Genomic DNA, 24,716 nt, shown 5'->3' with positions numbered 1-24,716 from the left:
AAATGTTTTAGCTCACAACACTGAAAAAAATGATTCATTGAATTTAATCAATTTTTTTAAGGTAAGTGGTTGCAATCAATTTATTTAAGCTACATTTAAACAAAAGTTTTATATTTCATTTTACATTACTAATCTTTTTTGTTTAAATGTAGCTTAAATAAATTGATTGCAACCACTTACCTTAAAAAAATTGATTAAATTCAATGAATCATTTTTTTCAGTGAAAGAATGTTCACCTTAACCTTTATTCCTTTGAAATCTTTACAGAGAGTCACGACACACTGAATAAGTCTTATCAACATACATTACTGGTTGTACCTGCTTGATTTTAACTGCAGCATCTTGCAAAAACACAATCAGGGCTCAACAATAAGACGACATTTGGGTCTTGAATGTGCACTTAAGATAAGATATATGTGAGAAATACGTTAAAATATTTGTGCTAAAAGCCTTATCATCCTACATAATGTAAAGAACATTCTGTGAATATATAACCTTCATATCTTAGTAGTTCGTGTCAAAAGATTAAAATGAATGAGACTGAAAGATGGAGGCCACAGCACTGAAAAAAATTATTCATTGAATTTAATAAATTTTTTTGAGGTAAGTGGTTGCAATCAATTTATTTAAGCTACATTTAAACAAAAAAGATTAGTAAAGTAAAATACAATATAAAACTTTTGTTTAAATGTAGCTGAAATGGATTGATTGCAACCACTTACCTTAAAAAAAAATGATTAAATTCAATGAATCATTTTTTTCAGTGTATTCACACTAAAAAAGAGAATTTGTTTAAATTAATGTTTGTCAATTAATTGATTAATTTATATCATAGTGAACACAAAAAAACTTTTTATAAAAGACAATATTTTAATAAAAGACAATTGAACTTGTCTTTAAGTAGTTGTTTTTATCAGTTAAACACACTGAAAAAATTACTTTTTAAGGTAAGTGGTTGCAAAAAAAAATTTATTTTATTTTATTTTTTAAATGTTTTTATTTTTTGTTTGTTTAAATGTAGCTTAAGTAAATTGATTGCAACCACTTACCTTTTTTCAGTGATCTTTGAAACACAAAATGTGAAAACACACACACAAAACATGCATTCATGTAAAAATTTGAATTTACAAAATATACCCTCATTTTGAGAACTGTGCAAAATGCATTTTGGCAGCCGATCTACAGTGGGGCAAAAAAGTATTTAGTCAACCACCAATTGTGCAAGTTCTCCCACTTAAAAAAAGAAGAGAGGCCTGTAATTTTCATCATAGGTACACTTCAACTATGAGAGACAAAATGAGGAAAAAAATCCAGAAAATCACATTGTCTGATTTTTTAAGAATTTATTTGCAATTTATGGTGGAAAATAAGTATTTGGTCAATAACAAAAAAACAAGATTTCTTTCTCTCACAGACCTGTAACTTCTTCTTTAAGAGGATCCTCTGTCCTCCACTTGTTACCTGTATTAATGGCACCTGTTTGAACTTGTTAGCAGTATAAAAGACACCTGTCCACAACCTAAAACAGTCAGAATGCAAACTCAACTATGGCCAAGACCAAAGAGCTGTCAAAGGACACCAGAAACAAAATTGTAGACCTGCACCAGGCTGGGAAGACTGAATCTGCAATAGGTAAGCAGCTTGGTGTGAAGAAATCAACTGTGAGAGCAATTATTAGAAAATGAAAGACATACAAGAACACTGATAATGTCCCTCGATCTGGGGCTCCACGCAAGATCTCATCCCGTAGGGTAAAAATTATCACCAGAATGGTGAGCAAAAATCCCAGAACCACATGGGGGAACCTAGTGAATGACCTGCAGAGAGCTGGGACCAAAGTAACAAAGGCTACCATCAGTAACACACTATGCAGCCAGGGACTCAATTCCTGCAGTGCCAGATGTGTCCACCTGCTTAAGCCAGTACATGTTCGGACCCGTCTGAAGTTTGCTAGAGAGCATTTGGATGATCCAGAAGAAGAGTGGGAGAATGTCATATGGTCAGATGAAACCAAAACATAACTTTTAGGTAGAAACTCAACTTCTTGTGTTTGGAGGAGAAAGATGCTGAGTTGCATTCAAAGAACACCATACCTACTGTGAAGCATGGGGGTGGAAACCTCATGCTTTGGGTCTGTTTTTTTGCAAAGGGACCAGGACAACTGATCCGAGTTAAGGAAAGAATGAATGGGGCCATGTATCGTGAGATTTTGACTCAAAACCTCCTTTCGTCAGCAAGGGCATTGAAGATGAAACGTGGCTGGATCTTTCAGTATGGCAGTGATCCCAAACATACCGCCCGGGCAAAGAAGGAGTGGTTTCGTAAGAATAATTTCAAGGTCCTGGAGTGGCCTAGGCAGTCTCCAGATCTCAACCCCATAGAAAATCTTTGGAGGGAGTTGAAATTCCGTGTTGCCCAGCGACAGCCCCAAAACATCACTGCTCTAGAGGAGATCTGCATGGAGGAATGGGCCAAACTACCAGCAACAATATGTAAAAACCTTGTGGAGACTTACAGAAAACGTTTGATCTCTGTCATTGCCAACAAAGGGTATATAACAAAGTATTGACATAAACTTTTGTTATTGACCAAATACTTATTTTTCACCATGATTTGCAAATGGATTCTTAGGGGATCGGACAGTGTGATTTTCTGGATTTTTTTTTCTCATTTTGTCTCTCATGGTTGACGTGTACCTTTGACAAAAACCACAGGCCTCTCTCATCTTTTTGAGTGTGAGAACTTGAACAATTGGTGGCTGACTGGGTACTTTTTTGCCCCACTGTATATAGTACACATTTTAGTCAGTGTACTGTAGTTTTTAGTATGCTTATAATTTGAACTAAGGTAATCTACTTGTTGTTTATTTAGCTTGTTATCAGAAACTACTGTAAAATGACTCTGTTGTTATTGATTCTTTGCTGAGTTTAAAGAAAGTTATGTTTGTTCCACAAAAGCAGTTTGTTTATATTGTTACTTTTGAAACCATCTATATGCATCAATTAATTTCATGTGACTCACTTTACTATCTCATAATTTTCTCTTTGAAAGGCAACTTTTTTTATTAAAAACATCAATACTTTCTAGTAAAACTTTCTAGTAAAAATGTCAATGTCAGGAAAGGGGTTTAAAGTCAAATGCTAATCCTCAGGTGTTTACAGTACTTTCGTTTTCTTTCAGGATTTTTAAAAGTCACACCTGTAATTCAAACACTGCTTTTGAGGAATCTGTCTTTTCATAAAACTGGTTAAACAGAAAGCAAATGTAATCTTTTGCGTGAAAATGAATGAAACCTGAACAACAAATGTTCACTCTTAAAAAATGTTTGCTGTAAAACTTGCTTCAACTTATTAACTTAACTTATTTTAACTTAAATCAAAGTTACAGCAACTCGTCACTGGTAAAGATAAAAAAATGTAAGTTGAAATGACTTGAAAATCCAAGTTGATTATACTGTGTTGTCCCGAATATAATTTTTTCATGGAAATGTCTCTAAAGAAATGTTAATGAAATATTGATAGGCTACATGTTTTTCACAATGAGATGGACAACCTAATTGTTATAAAATCCAGATGGACTGCAGGTTATATGTACTGTAAGCCATTTGGAATGTATTAAAGAATGTAGGGAATTAAATTGGTCCCATTTGACTTCAAATTTTTTAAAACATTTTCTTTATAAAAGACAAGAGTTGGTCATAAAAAAGGTACACTTGGGTCTTATATTTGGGACAATATGGTGTTCATAAATTTCAGCATAATTTTTTTATGGTCATCTCATGTCACATTAGTCTTGTTTTTCAAGCAAATAACACGGTTAATGTATAGTCAATGAGTAAATTATATTGTATAAAACCTACTGTAAAAAGGCTCACTTTGTCACTGGACCTGGAACAACAGTCCCCAAATAATTTTGACAAACATGCAATTAAACAGCAATTGGTGGCCGCTTAGAGATTTCCAGTAAACTAAAATGAATCTTTTTGCATACAGGCCTGGGACAACATTTCTTGTTTTGTTTTTACAAACAGTTAATATATTACTACAATCTAATCTATCTATCTACTGTACACTCCCAAAACATTTTCTGTTCACCTATCCAGTTTTTTTTTTCAAGTTTCATTTTCTCATTCCAGCCTCACCCTTTTTTCATCAGCTACTGTATATAAGGGCCACTGAGAAGGGTTTGTCATTTTATTCACCTCCTGACCGACCAAAGATGGATCTAAACATCTTGATTGTTCTTCTTTTTACTCTATTCGCTGGAGGTACAGTACAAAACACAAAAGCCTGTTTAATGTTTTATTAGCTACAGAATAGATGATGTTTCTCCTTCATTCTGTTATTTTAGGACATTCGCTCCAGTGTTATGGGTGTAAAGGTGGGACGGGTTCTTGTGTAGGTGTAGCGATGCCATGTTCTTCATATAACACCTGTACCAGTGGAACAATGATTAATACTACTGGTGAGTTGGGTGTGATTGAGGGTTGATGTACAAAGCAGCTAAAGAAGCTCAGCATCTCAGTTCCTAAAACCAACTTGTGTTTGCATGTTTATCTGACTTGCATCTGTGTTGTATTTATTTCTTTATAATTTTCAATTTATTTAACTTATATCCCAGTTTTCATTATTTTTATCCCTATTGTTTGATCTTTATCAAAAAATGCCAATTTCAATTTGAAATTATTTACTGAAAAAAAAATGATTCATTCAATTTACTCAATTTTTTAAGGTAAGTGGTTGCAATCAATTTATTTAAGCTACATTTAAACAAAAGTTTTTCATTACTTTACTAATATTTTTGTTTAAATGTAGCTTAAATAAATTTAGTAAATTGAATGAATCATTTTTTTCAGTGTTGAAAATAAACGAATGAGCAGTCAGTTCTCAGAGTCAATACACACAAAAATTCACACGTTTTCTTCCTTTTTACCCTATTGGTGAGGTGTGAAGCTATAATCAATTGTATAATGATTATTATAAATCATTGTAATCATAATAAAACTTTAACTTTTTGTTTTTTAGGTGGCATCGCAGTTGTCTCAACGTTTAAGAGTTGTTATTCGTCTCAGTATTGTGGAAATTCATCTGTTAACATTGGGCTTTTAAGGATAGTGCTGTCTATGCAGTGCTGTAACACAGACCTCTGTAATAGTCAAGATGTCCCAGGTATTGTTTTCAATGTATATCACTATATGCATTAGTGGTGGTGTGCAGGGAATTTAAGAAAAATGAAGGTGGATTGCACCCCATGCTTGCAATTTTTGTTTATAACATCTCTACAATTTTAAACAAGTATGTGACAGGACACCAGACTTTTCCATTCTTTTGTTAATACTGCAAAACAAGCACTTATAACTCTTTTAGTTTATTTTAAAAAATCCCACACAAAACTTGCTTAAATGAAGAGTTTTGTTGCTAAACGAGATAACCTCCGTTTTAAATCTTGTTTTTTGATTGTGTATTCCAATTAATATCAATCAAACTGCAGTTGGTTTGTTTTGATTTAAGCCTTCATAACTAATAAAATACAGCTAAGTAGCACAATAAAACTACCCAGTCTCACAAAGTTTCGTGATATAGTCACATATTTTTTTGATTCTTTTTTCGTGGTATTATCACGAAATTTCGTGTTTTTTCGTGATCGTATAATGAATTCCTGTTTTCGTGTGATTATCACGTATTGGTTACTCAACTGCTTTTTCCTATTTTTAAACCATTGTCGCTTCGGTTTAGGGTTAGATTTGGTGCTTGCATTAGAATGTCACTTTATATGTTGGTTTATTCTATTTTTTCAGATTTATTTTTTAAATGTCGCCTGGCATTAGGGTTAGAGTTGGGTTTGGTTAGGGATGTCATTTTATGTAAATCTAACCCTAAACCGAAGCGACAATGGTAAGAAAATAGGACAAAACAGTTGAGTAACCAATACGTGATAATCACACGAAAACAGGAATTCGTTATACGATCACGAAAAAACACGAAATTTCGTGATAATAGCACGAAAAAAGAATAAAAAAAATATGTGACTATATAACGAAATTTCGTGAGACTGGGCTGCAATAAAAACATGTTAACATGATAATAAACATGTTTTGACAAAAATGTTAAAAACGGAGTTATCTCGTTTTGCAACGAAACTCTTCAAATATTTATTAACAATAGCAACGTTTCGGTCCACTGACCTTAATCCGGCACCTTACTTATCATATCGAATTAATTAATTTATTTATTTTTTGCATAAAGCAATTGAGTTTAAGGTGAAAAAATAAGATTTGTTTCTTTTACAGATTACAGCTCTAGCACCCCTAATGGGAAACAATGTTACTACTGTAATGGGACAAGCTGCTTAAACCAATTAAACTGTTTAGGAAACGAAGACTACTGCGTTAAAGCACAAAGTAAGAATTTATTAAAATGACATTTTCCCTCAAAAAATGATTACACTATGCTCAAGATAGTATATGTGCAAACATTTGAGAGCATGGTACATATTTTTAGCTCATTCTTGTATGTAAAAATATCTATTGCATGCTTGTTTTAGTAGTTTATAATGATTAACATATCACCAATCAATCATTTATGACTCAACTTCTGTTTTCTTTACATTAGCAAATATTACATATCTGCCATCGACTGTTAAGGGATGTGCCTCTAAAACTGCCTGTGATGCCGCATCACAAGTGCCTCAAGGTTACTTCAACACCTCATGCTGTCAGGGGAATCTGTGTAACAGTGCTATGGGGATCACTCAAAACCTCCTCTTTCTCTTCTGGACGTTCGTCTCCTATATCATGTTTCACTGAATTCAACATAAAATGTGAATGTGACATTTTAGATATGATGGTGGGATTAATAAGAAAGAAGTTTCATGTTTTAATGTATGGCATATGTGACATATTTTGGAATAAAATACATTTTATTCAATATAGCTTGAATTGTCATTATATTTGGCTGTTGAGAAAAGAAATACTCGGATTATATAGAAAATGTAACATAAAATAAAAAAGTTAACATAATGCATAAAATAAACCTCAGATTTGTCTCATCAGATGTTTATGTCAAGATGTGTCCTAGATGTAGACAGGTTGCAATTTTGCTAAGTTGCAAAATACAAAAAAACTGTGAATTACACCTTGTATGTTGTTTATATAAAGCAGCGTTAGCTTACCAGTTTAACGCAAAGACAGATTTGTGATATATACGTAATGTCTGCAGTGAATTTCATAAATGGGGTAGCCAGGGGTGGCCAAGGCTACTTAAGGGGGTCCACAGTCCATGAAAGAAAACGATGCGTAACCTTGTATCAAAAAGCATTATTGAATCTCATGATTGCGATTACTTCACATTACCACACATTAGATACATTTTCATATACTGTACCGCATGCATTACTAGCACACACATACAGTAAGGCAAAATTTTAAACTTTTTATTTTTCCCATCTGGATAATGTTTAAAGGTTTCTGTGATGGTTTGGAGATTGGGTCAGGGGAAAGGGATCGAATATACAGTCTGTACAGTATAAAAGTCATTACATGTATGGAAAGTGCCCACAATGTATAGAAACAAAATTTTTATTTATTGATTTTTATTAATTTCATGCATTTTTATTCATTTTATGCATTTCATTATATTGTTTGCATGTTACACAGTCTCACAAGGGTTTGTGATATAGTCGCGTAATTTTTTTATTTTTTTCCTGATATTATCACGTATTTGGGCGTTTTCCATGATCGTATAACGAATTCCTGTTTTCGTGTGATTATTTCCACTACTTTTTCCTATTGTTAAACCATTGTCGATTTGGTGCTTGCATTAGAAAGTCACTTTATATATTGGTTTATGTTTTTTTATATGTCGCCTGCCGTTAGGGTTAGAGTTGGGTTTGGGTAGGGATGACATTTTATGTAAATCTAACCCTAAACCGAAGCGACAATGGTAAGAAAATAGGACAAAACAGTTGAGTAACCAATACGTGATAGTCATACGAAAACAGGAATTCGTTGTACGATCACGAAAAGCGTGGAAGTTCGTGGTAATATCACGAAAAAAGAATAAAGAAATACGTGACTATATAATGACATTTCGTGGGACTGGGTTGCATGGCTATACTAAATAATGAAGAAGAGTGAGTTAACTCATTCTCCACCAGCCTTTTTTTGAAAAAAAGAAATTTTTTTCTTCTAAAAATAAACATACAAATATATCAAATGAAAAAACAGACCCTCTGCTTAAACAAACAAACAGGGAAAAATGTTTCATCCTATCTATATTTTTATTCTCTGCTTATAACCTTTTAAATACTGGTATTTTTCTTCAAAAATAAAAAAAATTTGCAAAAAGAAACAATTGCATTTTTGTGAAGGAATTTGTTAGAGATCAGATTCAGAATGATTATCAAAACATACATGGAGTGTAAAATTCTAAATAAATGAAAAGTCCGCTCCCCTTCTCACTCTCATAATGGGAGAGGGAGGGTGTTACTGCGCTGAGTCGAAGTACTCCCAAAAGTGCTATTACGCCATAAAATATAGTTCCTCTTTTAAATCCGCTTAGAAAAGCGTTACATTTTATTTTGTACCACCAAACTTGCTCGTATAACTACTCGTCTTAAATAGGAAAAACGTTGATGTGTTTGGTCACTTCTAACTTTATCTCTAAATGGTACCATTGAATGAATGGGGCTAAGCTAAATGCTATCGAAGCGTCGCAGCGCGCTCCAGCGTTTACGTGCACGCACACAGATGATAGAGGGATGTATCAACAGTTCTTAGTTAAGGTAATAACATATTTTAATATTGAAAATGAGTAGACTATTCCTTTAACCATTAGGTCACAACTTTTTTGTAAGTGAAGTGAAAATGAATTGCGACCAAAAGATGGTGTAATTTTTTTTTTTTCACAGATGCCCGTGCACACACATTCATTTTGAAGTTGCATTTTCTCATCACAACCCCACCCACTTCTCACCAGCTACAATAGTTAAAAGGTTTTGTGATTTTATTCACCTCCTGACAAACCAACGATGGATCTGAACATCCTCATTGTTCTCCTTGTTACTCTTATTGCTGGAGGTACAGTACAAAACACTAAAGCTTATTTATTTTTTATTAGCTTCACATACAGATAATTGAATATTTCTCCTTCATGTCTGTCTTCTTTTAGGACACTCACTCATATGTTATAAGTGTACAGGTGTGAGTGGTTTTTGTGAAGGTAAAGTGACTACATGTTCTTATACATCTAATACATGTGTTTCAAGAAAAGAATCGATATTCACGGGTGAGTTCACTAATGATAATATCTGTTGGTGATTTTAGTAAGATGAATGGTAAATTTACTGCAGTGCTACAGGCTACCATTGAAAAGTTACTTGACTGAAGTGAATGATAAGTTATTTGAATATTTTACATTATCTTTAAAACCCATTTATGTGAAGGCATATGTGTGTATGATAGAAATTATTTCGATTGGGGGAAATATAACTGTGCCAAGATATTTATTTGCTATTGTTCTAGCCTGACATCTTCTTAATCTACTCATTTATGTGTTAAATAGATGTATGTCTGTAAATAACTCATATCCTAAGATCTCTCATACTGTAAGCAGATAATTTTCACTCCACTGGTCAGGTGTGAAGGATAAAGCAATTTCTGTTTTTTAGGTAACACAAAAACTAGCACGCAGTTTAAGACTTGTGACAGTACACCGAATTGTGTAAGTGGGTCCATTAACAACGGACTTGAAAGAATGGTGTTGTCTGCACAGTGCTGTAACAGAGACTTCTGTAATATCAGAGCTATCCCAGGTATTGTCTTTACAGTACTATATACTGTACAGTATGCACACACACTTAAGCATGCAGATGAAAGAATAATATTTGTTTCTTCTACAGATTACAGCTCTAACAAACCCAATGGAAAACAATGTTACTACTGCGATGGGAAAAGTTGCTTCAACAAATTAAACTGTTTAGGAGATGAAGACTACTGCTTTACAGCAAAAGGTGAAAAATAAAGTATTTTTCTCTGAATAGATGATTGTCTCTCTTTAGATCATTAGAGGAAATTAAATCAAATTCAACAAAGTATATATTCAAACCATGGATCAGAGATCATGCTTTTCCAAAATCTAACTGTAAAATATATCTGTTCCACTTAAATATTGTTTATTCAACAAATTTGTTCAAGTTTATTCAACTAGAATTTACAATTCATTTCAACTTCCTTGACTAGTGAGGAGTTGATATAAATTATAAAAATAAAGTTGTATTAACATCAGTTGTTTAAACTTTATTTTTATCATTTATAGCAATTAAAGAAAAGAATAGTAAAAGTTGATTAAACATAAAAATTAAAGTGCAAGCAACAAGGAATTTTTACACACTGTAAAAAATACTTTGCTGCCTTAAAAGTTTTTGTTGAATCAACTCGGATTTTCAAGTCATTTCAATTTACTATTATTTATGTTGACTAGAGGTGAGTTGTTTTAACTACAGGTGAGTTGTTATAACCTATAAAATTAAGTTGACTTTTCTCAACTATATTTTATAAGTTGTGACAACTCATCTCTGTCGACATGACTTGTAAATCTGAGTTGATTTAACAAAATTTTTAAGGCAGCAAAGTATTTTTTACAGTGCAGTGAATGTAGGAATTTTGTTCATGATTATGTTTATTGTATAAAAGATCTGTCCTATATATGTATGGTTTGTTTAGAATGAATATGAGCATATTACGCATCAGTCACTTATGACCCAACTTCTCCTTCCTTCACAGTAGCAGATCCTTGGGCTGGACCAAGAATGTCTGCTTTAAAAGGATGTGCCTCTAAATCTATGTGTGATACTGCACCAAAATACCAGATTCCAGTCTCATGCTGTCGGGGTAATCTGTGTAACAGTGCTAAGAGCATCACTCACAATGTCCTCTATTTCTTGTGCCCTTTATTCATCTACATCATGTTTCACTGAATTTAGCTTTACAGCAGTGTTCTTTATTGCACGTGGATCGGCAAGCTTTAATTTGTGCCTCGCATGGCAGTAAATAATATGGTGATATGATCATGCAGGCTTGCACGATTCTGTCTTTTCTGCTCCGGACGCTAACTTTGTTTGAAAACCATATCCATTATATCAAGACGCACGTCGCTTGCACAGAGAGATTGTCATATGACATGAAAGTATCAGACTGCTTGTTATGCAACATAATGCTCCCGCAGGACAGTACTGTCACTCTGCAATCATACTATGCAGCGCCGCATAAAATTAAGAGAAATGTTACCCCCTAATGGTTCAGGGGACACTGCATCTACACATTGTAATGTGGCATTCACACCAGACGCGGAAGAGGCAGCAAGCGCGAGTGATTTACATGTTAAGTCAATGCAAAGACGCGAATAGGCATCCTGCGGCACGGTGCGCACGAATGGCGCGCTGTGATTGGCGCGCTGCATGCAGTTAAACATGCTTATCGACATGCATCAAAATGTTCAGCCGTCCAAATACGCACAAATAGATAAAGAAAGAATAAGATAAAGAAAGATTCCCCATTTGTATTTATTGCATTGCATATTGTCACATTGTCACTGTAAAAATGTGCAGCATGAAGTTTAAACAACTTATTTTGCAAGTCATTTCAACCTACTAATTTAAGTTTTGACTTATAAAATCAAGTTGAAATTGTTTAACTTATTTTTTTAAGTTAGAGTAACATAAAAATATATTTTGATTTGACAAAAATGCTGCATTTTTTTGTTGTATGTTCAGAGATGACAGATTGATAAGCAGACATGCTATTTATGACTGGATGTAACTTTTGATACTTTGCGGTAATAGTGGCTCTTCTACTGACTTTGACCTATCAGTGTGACTCTCATGAAAAAAAAATAGTGAAGACCACTGCTTTACACCCAGCATAGAGTGTAAATGTGAAAAAAGAGATTCGTGTTTCTAAAATATAGCAACTTATTTTAACACATTTTGGAATGAAAGGCAATGCTTTCTTCGCTTAATTTTCATTGCTTTTTTGGTTTGGATTTTTAGGGTGTTATATTTTTTAAAAATATATACTGGAAAAAGAAAAACATGAAATAAAATTGTATAAAACACTTTTACACTTGTCTCTGATTTTGTTTAATAATAGACCTTCACATTTGACAAAATGTAATAAGGATATTTTAATGAGCAACGTTCTGCCCAAACGTTTTGAACTTTCAGCGCCTTGCAGTGCGGGTGACCCACATGACAACCTGATGGGACGTCAACACTTTAAAATAAAAATCACCCCATTATTTACTCACCAACAAACCATCTGAGATACATGTCCATCATCTTTCAGACAAACACACACATATACTGTACAAAGATTTGTTGGTTTAACGTAAAAAAGTAAGTTACCAGGTTTCCTTTCCTTAAAAAAATATTAGTTAACTAAAAAATTTTGTATAAATTATTGTTTCAACTAATATTTTTAATTGAATTAACTCAATTTAGAATTAACTAAAAGTTAACCAGGTAACTTAATTTGTTAAGTTGAACCAACAAATCTTTTTACAGTGATATATACATTTTTTATAAAATATATATTTTACATAAACACAACATAGAATTACCATAAAAACAATATGGAAATCCCACTCCTTTTATGTGCCATCCTCATCATGTGCTGTTTGTAATAAAATGTAAAACTTTGCAAGGGAACACCTACAATTTTTAAGCAACCAATTTTTATTCTTTGACTAAAAGAAAAACACTAAGGAAAACCAACAAAAGGAAAAAGAATGAATACTTTCCACAAATTAATTATAAAAAGTCTTGAGAATAATCTATGTACATTAAAAGAATTCCTTAGCACAAACAATCTTTTTTATGTGACTTTTTAATGATTACATCTGTTTTTTTATCAAACTTCAGCCTATTATCAATAATCGTTCCTATACTTGTATTTCTCCACTACATCAAGCTGAGTGTCATTAATGAGCAATCTTTGAGGTGCAGGTGTTTTCTTACTAAAATTCATGATAATCTCTTTTGTTTTGATACATTCGGATATAAATTCATCCTACTACAACATAAAATAAAATCAGCCAAAATCCAAAAAGAATGACTTTACCAGTAAACACAAAAATGTGCCATTCACACACGCAACGCCATTACGCCCTTAACCAGTAACACATCATTTACACATCAGTAGTAACATTTTAAACTCTGTCAGAAAGTTGAAGTTTCTTCCAAACCAACGCTGGCAAATGCTGACATGCAGCTTTTTTAGTGGTTTTTTGGGTGTTTTTGCATAGTAAGTACTAGTGGTGTGACGAGGCACTTTCTCCAAGAGACGAGAAAAGAGATTAAGTTCTGGAGAATGAGCAGAGATGATTTTTTACACTTTGTAAGAAATTCTTCATGATAAAGCATAGAAACTGAAATCACATAAAAATGTTTAAACTACTCTAGGAATGTCCCTAACAATTAATGTTAATGGTAATTGATAATAAAGTAATTTGGTAATAAAAATAGACCTAAGTGAGCAATGAACTTTAAAATTACATATATAGTAATGATGATGATGCAATAATAATTGGTTTAAACAAAGTATCAAAACAAAGTAAAACACATGGTTTTATTCAACAAAAACATTAAAATGTGTGTAATACAAACAACATTTGCCCGGTTTTACAGTCAAGGCTTAGCTAAAGCCAGGACTAGGCCTTTATTGAATTAAGACTTTTAAGATCTGTACGTGCAAGTTATTTTTAGTTAAGACGGCTCTGTTTTAGTCTAGAACTAGCCTTAATGTGGCTTAGAACCCAAATACATGACCGATATGCTAACGGAATATAAAAAGATTACTCAATCATTAGGATCAGGAGCCTCATTTATAAAACTGTGCATAGGATCCTTACTAAAAGTCTACGTACGCACAAAAGCCAAAAAAAATTCTGATTTATAATACTATGCGGTGCAAACCTTTATTTGTGCAGTGTGCGCAAAAAATTAAATCTGATTTGAAGCATTGCCATATAAACAAGCACAACAATCCAATCACATTATTAAGTGTTCATGTAAACGGTATGATAGGATTTATTAGGGATGTAATACATTCCGTAGTATTCAGGTATCAAATTTTCCCAGTACCACGTGGTCACATGATTCGATAAAGCGTTAGGTTTTCCGGGCAACACGTGTAGTTTTTCCAGACAAGTTGAGCGAGGGGAGGGACGTGGGAACTATAATTCCCATAATCCCATGCGTGCCACTCTGATGCCTCTCTACAAGTGGAGCGACAATGGCGGATGCGGCTAGTGGCGAAGCAAAAGAAACGGGAATTGTAAATCTGATGTGTGGAAAAATTTCGCGTTCGCTGTGACAAGAAACGAGCAAGAACAAAATGGAATGGACATACAAAAAACGAGTCTGAGTAAATCCATGAATGAGGAGAGTGTGTATGCCGTTTCTCAATTGGAAGGCTGAGAATTACAATGGGTACCATTAACCATTATTGGGGTTAATGGTACGCATTGTATTTCATCATATTTTTTTACTCCTACTATGGAAGTCAATGGTTACAATCAGCTGTGTGCTTACCATCATTTATCAAAATATCTTCTTTATCATTTATCACCATAATTCCATAATATTTTTTCTGCTATCAATTTTTCCTGCTCTCAATGGAATCAGCTGTGTGCTTACCATCATTTATCAAAATATCTTTTGACATTTTGTGTTCATTATACAGGTTCATACAGGTTTAGAACAACATACGGATGAAAAAATTATGACAGAATTTTAATTTTGAGTGAACTATCCCTTTAATGAAGCAAAATATCTAATGCTAACTGCAGTAACCTTTTAATAAAAGAAAAAGAAAATCCAAACTACATGATAAACCTTAAACTTACTTCAAATAGCAGAGCTCAACACAAAGTATTTTTGGCAAAAAAAAGTAATTTAAAAGTAAATATAGATTAATCTTTTTTTTACGAAGTTACAGAAGTAAGTCAGGAGCAGTGAGTGATTTCCTTTTTTTCTTTTGATATCTAATGAACTTTAATGACAGACTTCAAGAGGTTAGGATTATTATATTATATTATAGGACAAAATGCAATAAAATGTTTATTCGTTTAAGACATACCAATTGTTTACTATAAAAATTACTAAAGCCCTATTCAAACGCGATTAGTTTTACAGGGGGACCTCTGAGAAAATCGTGCTTCCCAGAGGTCCTCTGTTTTTAATCCCGTCCGAATCGGCCATGTCTGTGTTTTTCTCTGACAACCTCCGTAAGAATTCCAGAGCATTTTATTTACTGTTTTTCGCCGAACTCAGAGGTCCTCTGAGAAATTTAATCCCTACCGGATGCAAACGTCTGTGTTTGCCCGCAATATCTTTTGAAAACGCGGTTCATTTCGTGTTTTGGCCAACGTGATCTGCCGTAAGGTCTTACTAATGCGCGTATATTGTATTTCCTGAGTCCCATTAATTCAGATATGAATGTTTTTTTCGCATTCGGCAAAATAAAATAATTAAATCAAGACGAGCTGAATATCAAACACTGTTAAGACTAAACACTGTAATATCATTAACGTTATAAGGTAAGAAACTTCGTTCAAACTTGTTCCACTCCGGAATGGTAATGTTAATTAATAAAGATAATAAACTGTTATTAATCATTATTTCTTAATTTCTTTGGGTTTATTATAAGCAGACAGTTATATAAAACACGTAGCCTAACGTTACTTTAGTAGGATTTGTATATTTTATTTTGATTTGATAAAATTAAATTAATAAATTACATGTTCTGTACTAATTTTACATTTAAAGCAAAATATTAAACATTACAAACACGTGTATCCAGAACACTTGCTCTTCTGCAACGCCCAAATGCATGAAACAGACACTCCCATCTCTGGAATAGCCTGCATCATTTTAATCCCGTCCGAATCGGTACATAAAATCACAGATGTCCTGGGGGACACGCTGAAACTCAAACGTTGTTTGGAAAACTAATCCCGTCCGAATAGTGCTTAAGACAGCTATTTTGGCATATGAGCATTTGTGCGAACATAAAGTTGTTTAAGCTCTGGCTGTGCATTAGTAGTATTAGCAATGTACGATTTCACTTTTCATTTAAAAGTAGACATTCCAAGCATTATGTGGACATTTATCTTTTGTTTGTATGACAAGTATTCGTTAAGTTACAGTAAATTTTTCTGACTCATTTCTGAAAGGACTTTAAATCCTAATTTCTAATTCTAATCGAATGACTTCAGGACTTCAGTCTCCTCAAAAAAGCTCAAGATGTGTTTCGTGCCAAGAGAGGTCACATAAATACTGAGTGACGCCTGAAGAAGACATTTAGTTCTGAAAATCATTTTGTTTTTAATTTTGTGTACATTTTCCTGTATTTTCTGTTTGTATCTGAATAAAAAGTGTGAAAAATAAATATGGATGGACATTAAAACTTTGCTAAAACCACAAAGCGGGTGGTGGTGGCCTAAGACTTTTGCACAGTGCTGTATATATCCCTTATCGTAAAGACATGTTGACAACTGTGTTAAAAAACTTAAAGAATTTAACAGAATTCTGTGCATTAAACCCTCCCCTTTCTGAACAGTAATAAAAGACGACTGAAACGTAGCTTGATCATTCCTCCTACAAGCAAAGATGGATCAGCACATCTCCTTTGTACTTCTGTTCATTTTCATCACTGGAGGTATGACAAAACTCAGCATACATTAATATGTATTATTATTTGATTTACATTCAATTACTTTTTTTGTTTTTACTTAAGCACACTCACTTAAATGTCATGAGTGCTCAGGGCGACGTCCTTGTAAAGAAGAAACATGTGCTAATGGATATTCCAAATGTTCAACAACGACAACTGTTTATGGTAAGTTCAGTTTAATGGAGGGGAAATCTGGTGTCATAATGTACAGTTAAAGCAGGATTGGAGTGGAAATGATCAAATATGAATTAGCTTGTAAACATTTCTTACATTAATGCATCTGGCAGACATTTTTTTCAATGAGACTTAAAGTGCATTATAAGCTATACTTTTATATTTTATCATTATTATGTGTACCCAAGATCGCACCCGCAGCTTTTGCACTGCTAATGCAATGCTCTACCAATTGGGCTACAGGAATATTGGCATATTGAAATTGTTTTATTTATTTTAGTACTCCATGAAGGCTTGCTTTTTTATATTCAGGTGGATTAACTTCAACAAGTAAATCATGTTCAAACACTTGTCAAAATCAAGAGGTGATGACGAAGATAACCACTAAGTGCTGTGAAACTGACCTTTGCAACGGCACAGGTATTTACCTTGATTTTTCAATACGCTCGTTTTTTAGGTATTGATTTAACTGATGCTTTTCTACAAAACATCTAATTTGGTTAATAGAATCTGCAAAATTTTGCTTAAAACAACCCTGTTCAAATATTAACATACTGTACATACACTCTAAAAAGGATGTGTTAATTTGAACACATTGTTTTGTGTAAAACTATTTAACACATTATGTGTCATTTCGTGTTGATTTTGAGTTCAAATAAATAAAAGGGCCAACACAAGATGTGTTAAAACAGCACAAAGTGTGTTGTTCCAAAAATAACACAGAGATCTGTTAACTGAGACACAAGATTAAAGCAATAAACCCCAAGAAGCAGTGGGTTACCAGTGCATTTTATAACAGCTCAGGGGCGTTAAAACGGTTACTTCATATGCATAACGTTAGCGAGCGGGAGTTTATAAAATAAAACACAAATAAGTTGTAATTATATTAGTACAAATATTACTCTTTCGCCAAACAAAGTAGTTCCTCAGAATCAAGTGTGACTGAAACAGAGCGCAGTTCCCAACCAACACAGACGCAACAAAGACACAATGAAAATATGATTTAAGACTGTGGTGTTAATTTTATAAATCACCATGCATCTAATTTATACATTAACATTTATATCGTGCAACTGTTGAAGTGATGATTAAATGCTTGGAAGCCTGCTGAACTCTTTCCCCGTCAGCGTTTTTTTTTTTTTAAGTTGCCACCACTGATCTATATAAATAGGTGTGTTCGAGATCATCCGGCGCTGCGCAGACCGATCGGCGAGGTTTGCCGCTTGCAGTCGAAGGAGGAACTGAAGACGGAGCCTTCAAGCCGGACACCTGCTGCTTGCCGTAGTGACGTGTGCGCCGTGTTTCCTTGTTTGTAATCGCAAATGAAGTGAATTAGATGCTGAATTTGATAAAAACAAACCTTTTAATAAAAAGTTGCAACCAGAAACATTTTATATCGAATATTTTAATTGCTGCTTATACTGTATACACGAAAATAACGGGAAACAAGCCTATATTAAAATACCAATAGAGTTTGTTATTTTCATTTTTTATTTTATTACACAACACAATATAACATATTTAAGGATATTAAAGTGTTTTTTCCTGTTTTAAAACATGAATTTATAATGTTTATTAGTGAAACTAAAGGTTGGATTAAACTTGAAACGCACGTGATCGTTGTCATCAATGAGGCGACCAATCAAGTTAAGCTGTTACGTCATCACAACTCCGGGCAGCCGCTCTGGAGAAGCTGCACCGGCTGAGCTAGCCGGCTACTCTCGAAACGCTCTCGCGGTACTTAAAAACCATATGACACAGTCACGTGCCTGCAGCGCCAGCTGAAATCGGACAAAAGTACTAACCAAAATGCACTGCTTCAAGGCAGCCGCCGATCGGTCTGCGCAGCGCCGCATGAAGTCGAACACACCTAATGACTGGATTGCGCATGACGTCACACTTGTGAAGCCACCGCGCCGCCATGTTGGTATACCCAAACCTTCTATTAAATCAATGGACGTTATCAGATTTTAATGATAAAACATCACTTTACTCGTCTTCGTTTTTATATGTGAAGTTACCATGTACAATATTACAACACAAACGTCCAAAGCATGTAAATAGTTATTTACTGAAAGTTGTACATTTTGCGTTTTAAACAGTTATTATACATTCATCTTTATTACAGTATCAGGTAAGCAGACAGACCGCAGCATATTTAGTATTAATGACAATAAACGTGCTCATTCTAAAATCTAAATAAATAATCATGCTTTGTACCGTATGTGTATGCAATAATTTGCTAGTTTTGTAATTATGTTATCTAAACTTACAAGTTACTTAAACTTATTTAGAGAAATAACGCTGACCGTCACAGTGTAGCTGAATGTCAAACAAAACTTTATTTGTACCCGTGTCATTAACAAATGCAACAACAGACACACTCACCTTAACGTTTTTTTATAAATCCATTATCCTGCCCGATTAAAACATAAACATTGCAAATAACACCAGAATTAACAAATAATTAACGTACACATATCCTAAAAATTAACCTGATGTAACTGATACGCTGTAAAGGGGGTAAATTTTGATCATGAGTTTGAATGGAAGTCAATGACGCTCTCTGCCGTTTGGGTATACCAAGATGGCGGCTCGAACTCTGCGCTGGCTTCACCTCATGCAGTTACGTCAAGCGTTCTATGCGCAATCCAGTCATTTATATAGATCAGTGGTTGCCACCCAGTTTTAGTTTAATGCCTTGCAGAATTAAACTTCTTTAAATAAACATAAAATATCAAATGAAAGAACAGACCATCCGCTTTCAAACAAAAACAAACAAAAAACGTTTCATCCTACCTTCATTTGTTCTCTTATCACCTCTCTAATTTTTTAGCTAAAAGCGGAGATAATTCCATTTTTGTAAAGAACTTTTGTAAGAGATCAGATTCAGAGCCTGATGAAAACACGCTGTTTTCAGTGTTGAGTGAATGCGTCAGTGTTTAAGTTGGGTAAGATCGCCACCCAGTGGATAATAGCGGACGTATGAACTTGAGTTATAAACTTCTCGGACAACGTTTTCTCTTTATCGATGAGATGACTCAACAATATTTATTGACATTTATCTGGATATCGCCATTAATTGTGCAATTGTAGACTAATTAAAAATATGATTAAAGACTGTGGTGTTTATTTTCATAAATCAGTACGTAGCAACAGTGGCGCAGTGATTCTTATGTAATGTGGTCTGAACCGTGAGGTTACCGGGGTATTTTATCACGGCTTAGAACGCGTTTCAACCAATCAGAATGAAGAACCAGAACTGGCCGTTTTATAAGTGTTATTTTAACACATTCGTTTTAAGAGTGTACACATCTGTAACTTGTTGTCCAAAACATGAAGCAAAGCAGGATCTAAGTCTTACATACCCAGAAATCCAAGACATGATACTATGGAGCCATCCGTGAACAGAAACAACACATACTGTAACACTTACTATAAGGGACAATGGCAAACACAGGGGGATTTATACACAGACTAATCAAGGGTAACACGCACACCTAATTAGGTTGAGGAAACATGACAAGGGCTGCCTTCCTTACAGCTTCATTTGTCATACTGTGCAAGGTTACCTGGTTAATCAACTATTCTTTGTTTTGTGATACTTATTTATTTATAATAAGAGACTGGACTGTCCTTCTCTATATTTCCCCCCCAGCAGTTACTGTATGATGTTGAGAATCATCTTTTTACATTGAGGACATATGATTAACTCCTACATACAGTATTATAAAAGCTGTTAACATTAACTGATGCTTAAAAAGGCAACATGATACATCAGGTGAAGGTAAACTTTGCTAAATGCAAAAGAACATTATATAAACATAATATTAACATCCCATAGATTTGGTGGACGACATCAAGGATCTGTCCACTCAGATTGTATGATATTTTAAATCAAAATTCAATACACATTTTATGATCTCATACCAGAAGTAGGAAACTAGCAGTTGATCAGAGGACATTTTTATTAATTAAAATCTGGTAAAAAGAATTACTGTACTTTAATTTATTGTATTTAATAATTTAATCAAACCAAAACCTAATAATTTGATTGACTCTATATTTTAAATGCATATTTTTATTTGTATATACAGTATGTACTGTACCAAGATGGCAAATTTACTCCTCTGTGCTGTTCTGGTCATGCTAATGTTAGTTTTGTGTTAATCAAATATTTTGTGTCTTGATCAGATGGACTCTATAAGGGCAGTTTCATCCTCCTCCTGTCTCCGCTCTTCATCCTCACTTTGTTTCACTGAAATCAACTGAACTTCAGACCACAACTAACAAATAGAACAACTCAAGATTTTTTGACTATTTACTATATATTTACTATATAATGCATATTTGTTGCTAATATGTGTGTTGTATCAATTATCCATTTCGTTGTTAGGTTTGTATGAATAGGTTTGAGCTTAGTAACAACATAAATCACAATTGCCATTTAAACAGCACCTGTAAAAAATGTGTATGTCCCTTAGTAAATTTAGCTAAAGAAAACGAGTAAATTCTACTTTTAAAAAAATCATTCTTGTTTAAACCAAAATTTTGAGTAAAAATAACCCAAAAAATGTGAGTAATTTAAGTAATTCTAAATCAACACAGTATTGAGTAAATTTAACTTAATTTTATCATGTAAAATCCATGAATTTGTACATTTGTTAGAAGGAAATTTACTTTAAAATTTTGTGTTTAAACTACTTGAATGATTTTTGTAGATATAACTAACTAGGCAGTTGACTTTTAAACTGAAAAAAATGATTCATTTAATTTAATCAATTTTTTAAGGTAAGTGGTTGCAATCAGTTTATTTAAGTACATTTAAACAAAGAAGATTAGTAAAGTAAAATAAAATATAAAACTTTTGTTTAAATGTAGCTTAAATGGGTTGATTGCAACCACTTACCTTAAAAAATTGATTAAATTCAATGACTACTTCCCATCATGCTTTGCATGTGACTGCATTTGTAGAGTTGAATTTGAAATTAAAAAACTTGTTAGTGTTTAATGTTAATTTATCTAAATATGAGATTTAGTCGTTTCTTCTTTGAGTTTTGTGGTTACCATCATTCAGAAGGGTGCTTGTGTATAGACACGATGAAAATCATGATGAGTGTTAATTCACTTAAAGAGCAATAACTGTGCTGATGCCAGTATTGAGACCAGTCTCTACTTTAATTTAAGTGGCACCAGGAATCTTTACAGTGTAGTAATGTAGGAATTCTACTTAAAATCTCAGTGTTATTTTCCGTAAAGCAAACTGTAAACATATATCTACTGTATATATCTACATTTTCATGATCATGTTTATTTTATAGAAGATCTGTCTGATATCTGGTTTGTTTAGAATGATTATGAACATATCTGACCCAACTACTCTTTTCTTTACATTAGTAATGTCTCCGTTTCTACTGAGAACCTTAAAATGTGACTCTAAATCTATCTGTGATAATGTACCAAAAGACATTTTAGTCTCATGCTATCAGGAGCATCACTCACAATGTCCTCCATTTCTTGTGTCCTTTGTTCTTCTACATCATGATTCAATGAATTTAGCTTAGCATCAAGTGTAAATGTGATATACTTAAAAAAGCTTTATGTTTGTAAAATATAGCAGCTCATTGTGATATATGTTGGAATGACAGACAATGCTTTCTTTGCTTAATTTTCATTGCTTTTTGGTTTGGTTTTTCAGGGTATTATATTGTTAGGAAAATATACTGCAAACATAAAAAACATGAAATAAAATAGAACCACTTTTACACTTGTTTCTGATTTTGTTCAATAAGCCTTTATATGCTTTACATTTGAAAAAATTTAATAAGGATATTTTAATGAACAACACTCTGCCCCAACGTCTTGAACTTTCAGCGCCTAGCAGTGTGGGTGACCCACATTTAATCACCAACAAACCACCCAATATACATGTCCATTATCCATCAGACAAACACAAAAAAATATATAGTCATTTTTGTATAAAATATATATTTTTTTCAACACAACAGCCTGATCTCACGAGAATTTGTATTTTACGAGTTGACTAATTTGTATGAATCTGTACAAAGTGAATCGTACAAAAACATAGTATTATCATAAAAAACTATCGAAGCCCCACCCCTAACCCCAACGTCACAGGGGCAAAAGCAACTTGTACAAAAATGTACAAATGTGCTCATACAAATTAATACAAATTTGCCACCTTGCAAAATATGTACAAATTGCCATGATCGTTGAAACACAAAGATATCTAACCTGTTGGTTAGACTATGTTAATTAAAACTGGCCCATATTGCATAAGTGATGAAATGTAAATTACTGCAGTGAACACACAATCAAAAGCATGACTATATTTGGTTTATAAAAGAATTCATAAATAAAAAGTTTGTAGAGATATAACATAAATAAATTGACTGGTTACAAATAATCAATTTGATGGTTCACATTGGCTATAGAATGATAGAATGAGCTGATGTTGAGACACCTAATGTCTTTTGTTTGGGTCTAGTGAATTTTGAAAGAAATATCAGCCTCTTTCACACAGTCATTTCAGTAAATTACCACCAGAATGAATTTACAGTACCAGTAAATGTGCTATTAACACACACAACACCGTTATGCCTTTTTACCAGTAAGACATCATTCACACATCAGTAGCAACATCAGAAAGCTAAAGTTTTCTCCAAACCAACATTGTCAAATGCTGACATAGAAGATCTCACCTAATGAGCTGATGATCAGAGTCAGATGTGAAACATAAGAAATGTGCAGAGCGGTGGATCACCAGGAACATGATGGAGAACCGCTGCTTTACAGAAAGCTTAATGCTTCAGTTCAAACACGCAACAATGTTTTACCAGTAAAAACCATTCACACATCAATAGGGTACCAAAATATTTGTAAACTCTGTCAGAAAACGTCCATAAAAACCCATTTGTGACCTGATCCAGCAAAATGAGTCACAGTGACCCAAATTTCAAAATTGAGATTTTGGTATCAATGGAAAGAGGAGATCATTAGCTTTCAAATGATATCCTAGTCAAAGTCATACCTTGAATGATTTTAAAGATATAGACATTTGAATTAAGGTTGTCTGTCCTCTTTTTTCAACTGAAAACCTGAGAAAACCGCCTTTAAAGTTTTTTGCCCGTTTTGTGTAGATATCTTTCAAAATCCATTGCATTTTTAAAGGGATAAACGATTTATTTTACAGCTTAATTTGACCAAGGACATTAATATAAATACTATTAGAGTAAACCAAGAAACAAGCTTATAAATTAAACAGAATGATGTTTATTGAAAATGTGAAGTAACAGAAAGGTTTTCGGTGATGGTTGGCGTGCGCGTGTGAGAGAAATTGAGAGAGGCAGAGAGACAAGCAAAAAGAAAACAAATAATGCTTGCCTATGCAATCATATCTTTGTGTAGAGTAGTTGACAATAACAGTGTAAACAATTCAAAAAGGAGTTAAATAGGAGAGGAGAGTGCTGCGAGTTTGACAGTAGGATGGCTGGACCAATCGCGTGCCCCGGGGTTTCCCTTTGACAAATGATCAGCGTTAATAAAGATTTCTGATTGGCTCTAAAACAACGTGTAACACCATATTTGGAGAGATAGTGACGTTTCAGGGGATTCCCGGGAAATGCTCGGAGGTGACGAGAGGATTTGAGAAAAGCAATGTTCATTTCCAGCGAATTTAGTAAAACTGTTTCAACTTTAATAGTCATTTAAACACCTTTACTCAATTATTTGGACTACGAAACTTTGGGAGATTAGCTAAAATATTTTTTATGATAATTTCATTGTTTTTCCA

At 33.5% G+C, this 24,716-nt stretch overlaps 1 protein-coding gene and 1 long non-coding RNA gene across 2 annotated transcripts in view; both read left to right on the top strand.

Moving 5' to 3' along the window:
• The window catches only part of LOC129423973 (lymphocyte antigen 6D), a 90,671-nt gene extending 69,249 nt beyond the window's left edge, over positions 1-21,422 (top strand). Inside the window, exon 5 of the mRNA XM_073871526.1 lies at positions 21,098-21,422. Coding sequence (XP_073727627.1) covers positions 21,098-21,165 — 68 coding nt within the window. The 3' untranslated portion in view covers positions 21,166-21,422. The remainder of the gene's footprint in view (positions 1-21,097) is intronic.
• Positions 4,141-5,162, top strand: LOC141366245 (uncharacterized). The gene is made up of 3 exons (XR_012371348.1): positions 4,141-4,267; positions 4,351-4,464; positions 5,025-5,162. It is a non-coding gene; the product is annotated as an uncharacterized lncRNA (long non-coding RNA).
• Positions 21,423-24,716: the final 3,294 nt, after the last annotated feature.

Source organism: Misgurnus anguillicaudatus, chromosome 9 (genome assembly GCF_027580225.2).
Source record: "Misgurnus anguillicaudatus chromosome 9, ASM2758022v2, whole genome shotgun sequence".
Classification (NCBI taxonomy): domain Eukaryota; kingdom Metazoa; phylum Chordata; class Actinopteri; order Cypriniformes; family Cobitidae; genus Misgurnus; species Misgurnus anguillicaudatus.
This window is presented reverse-complemented; position numbering and strand designations above follow the sequence as displayed.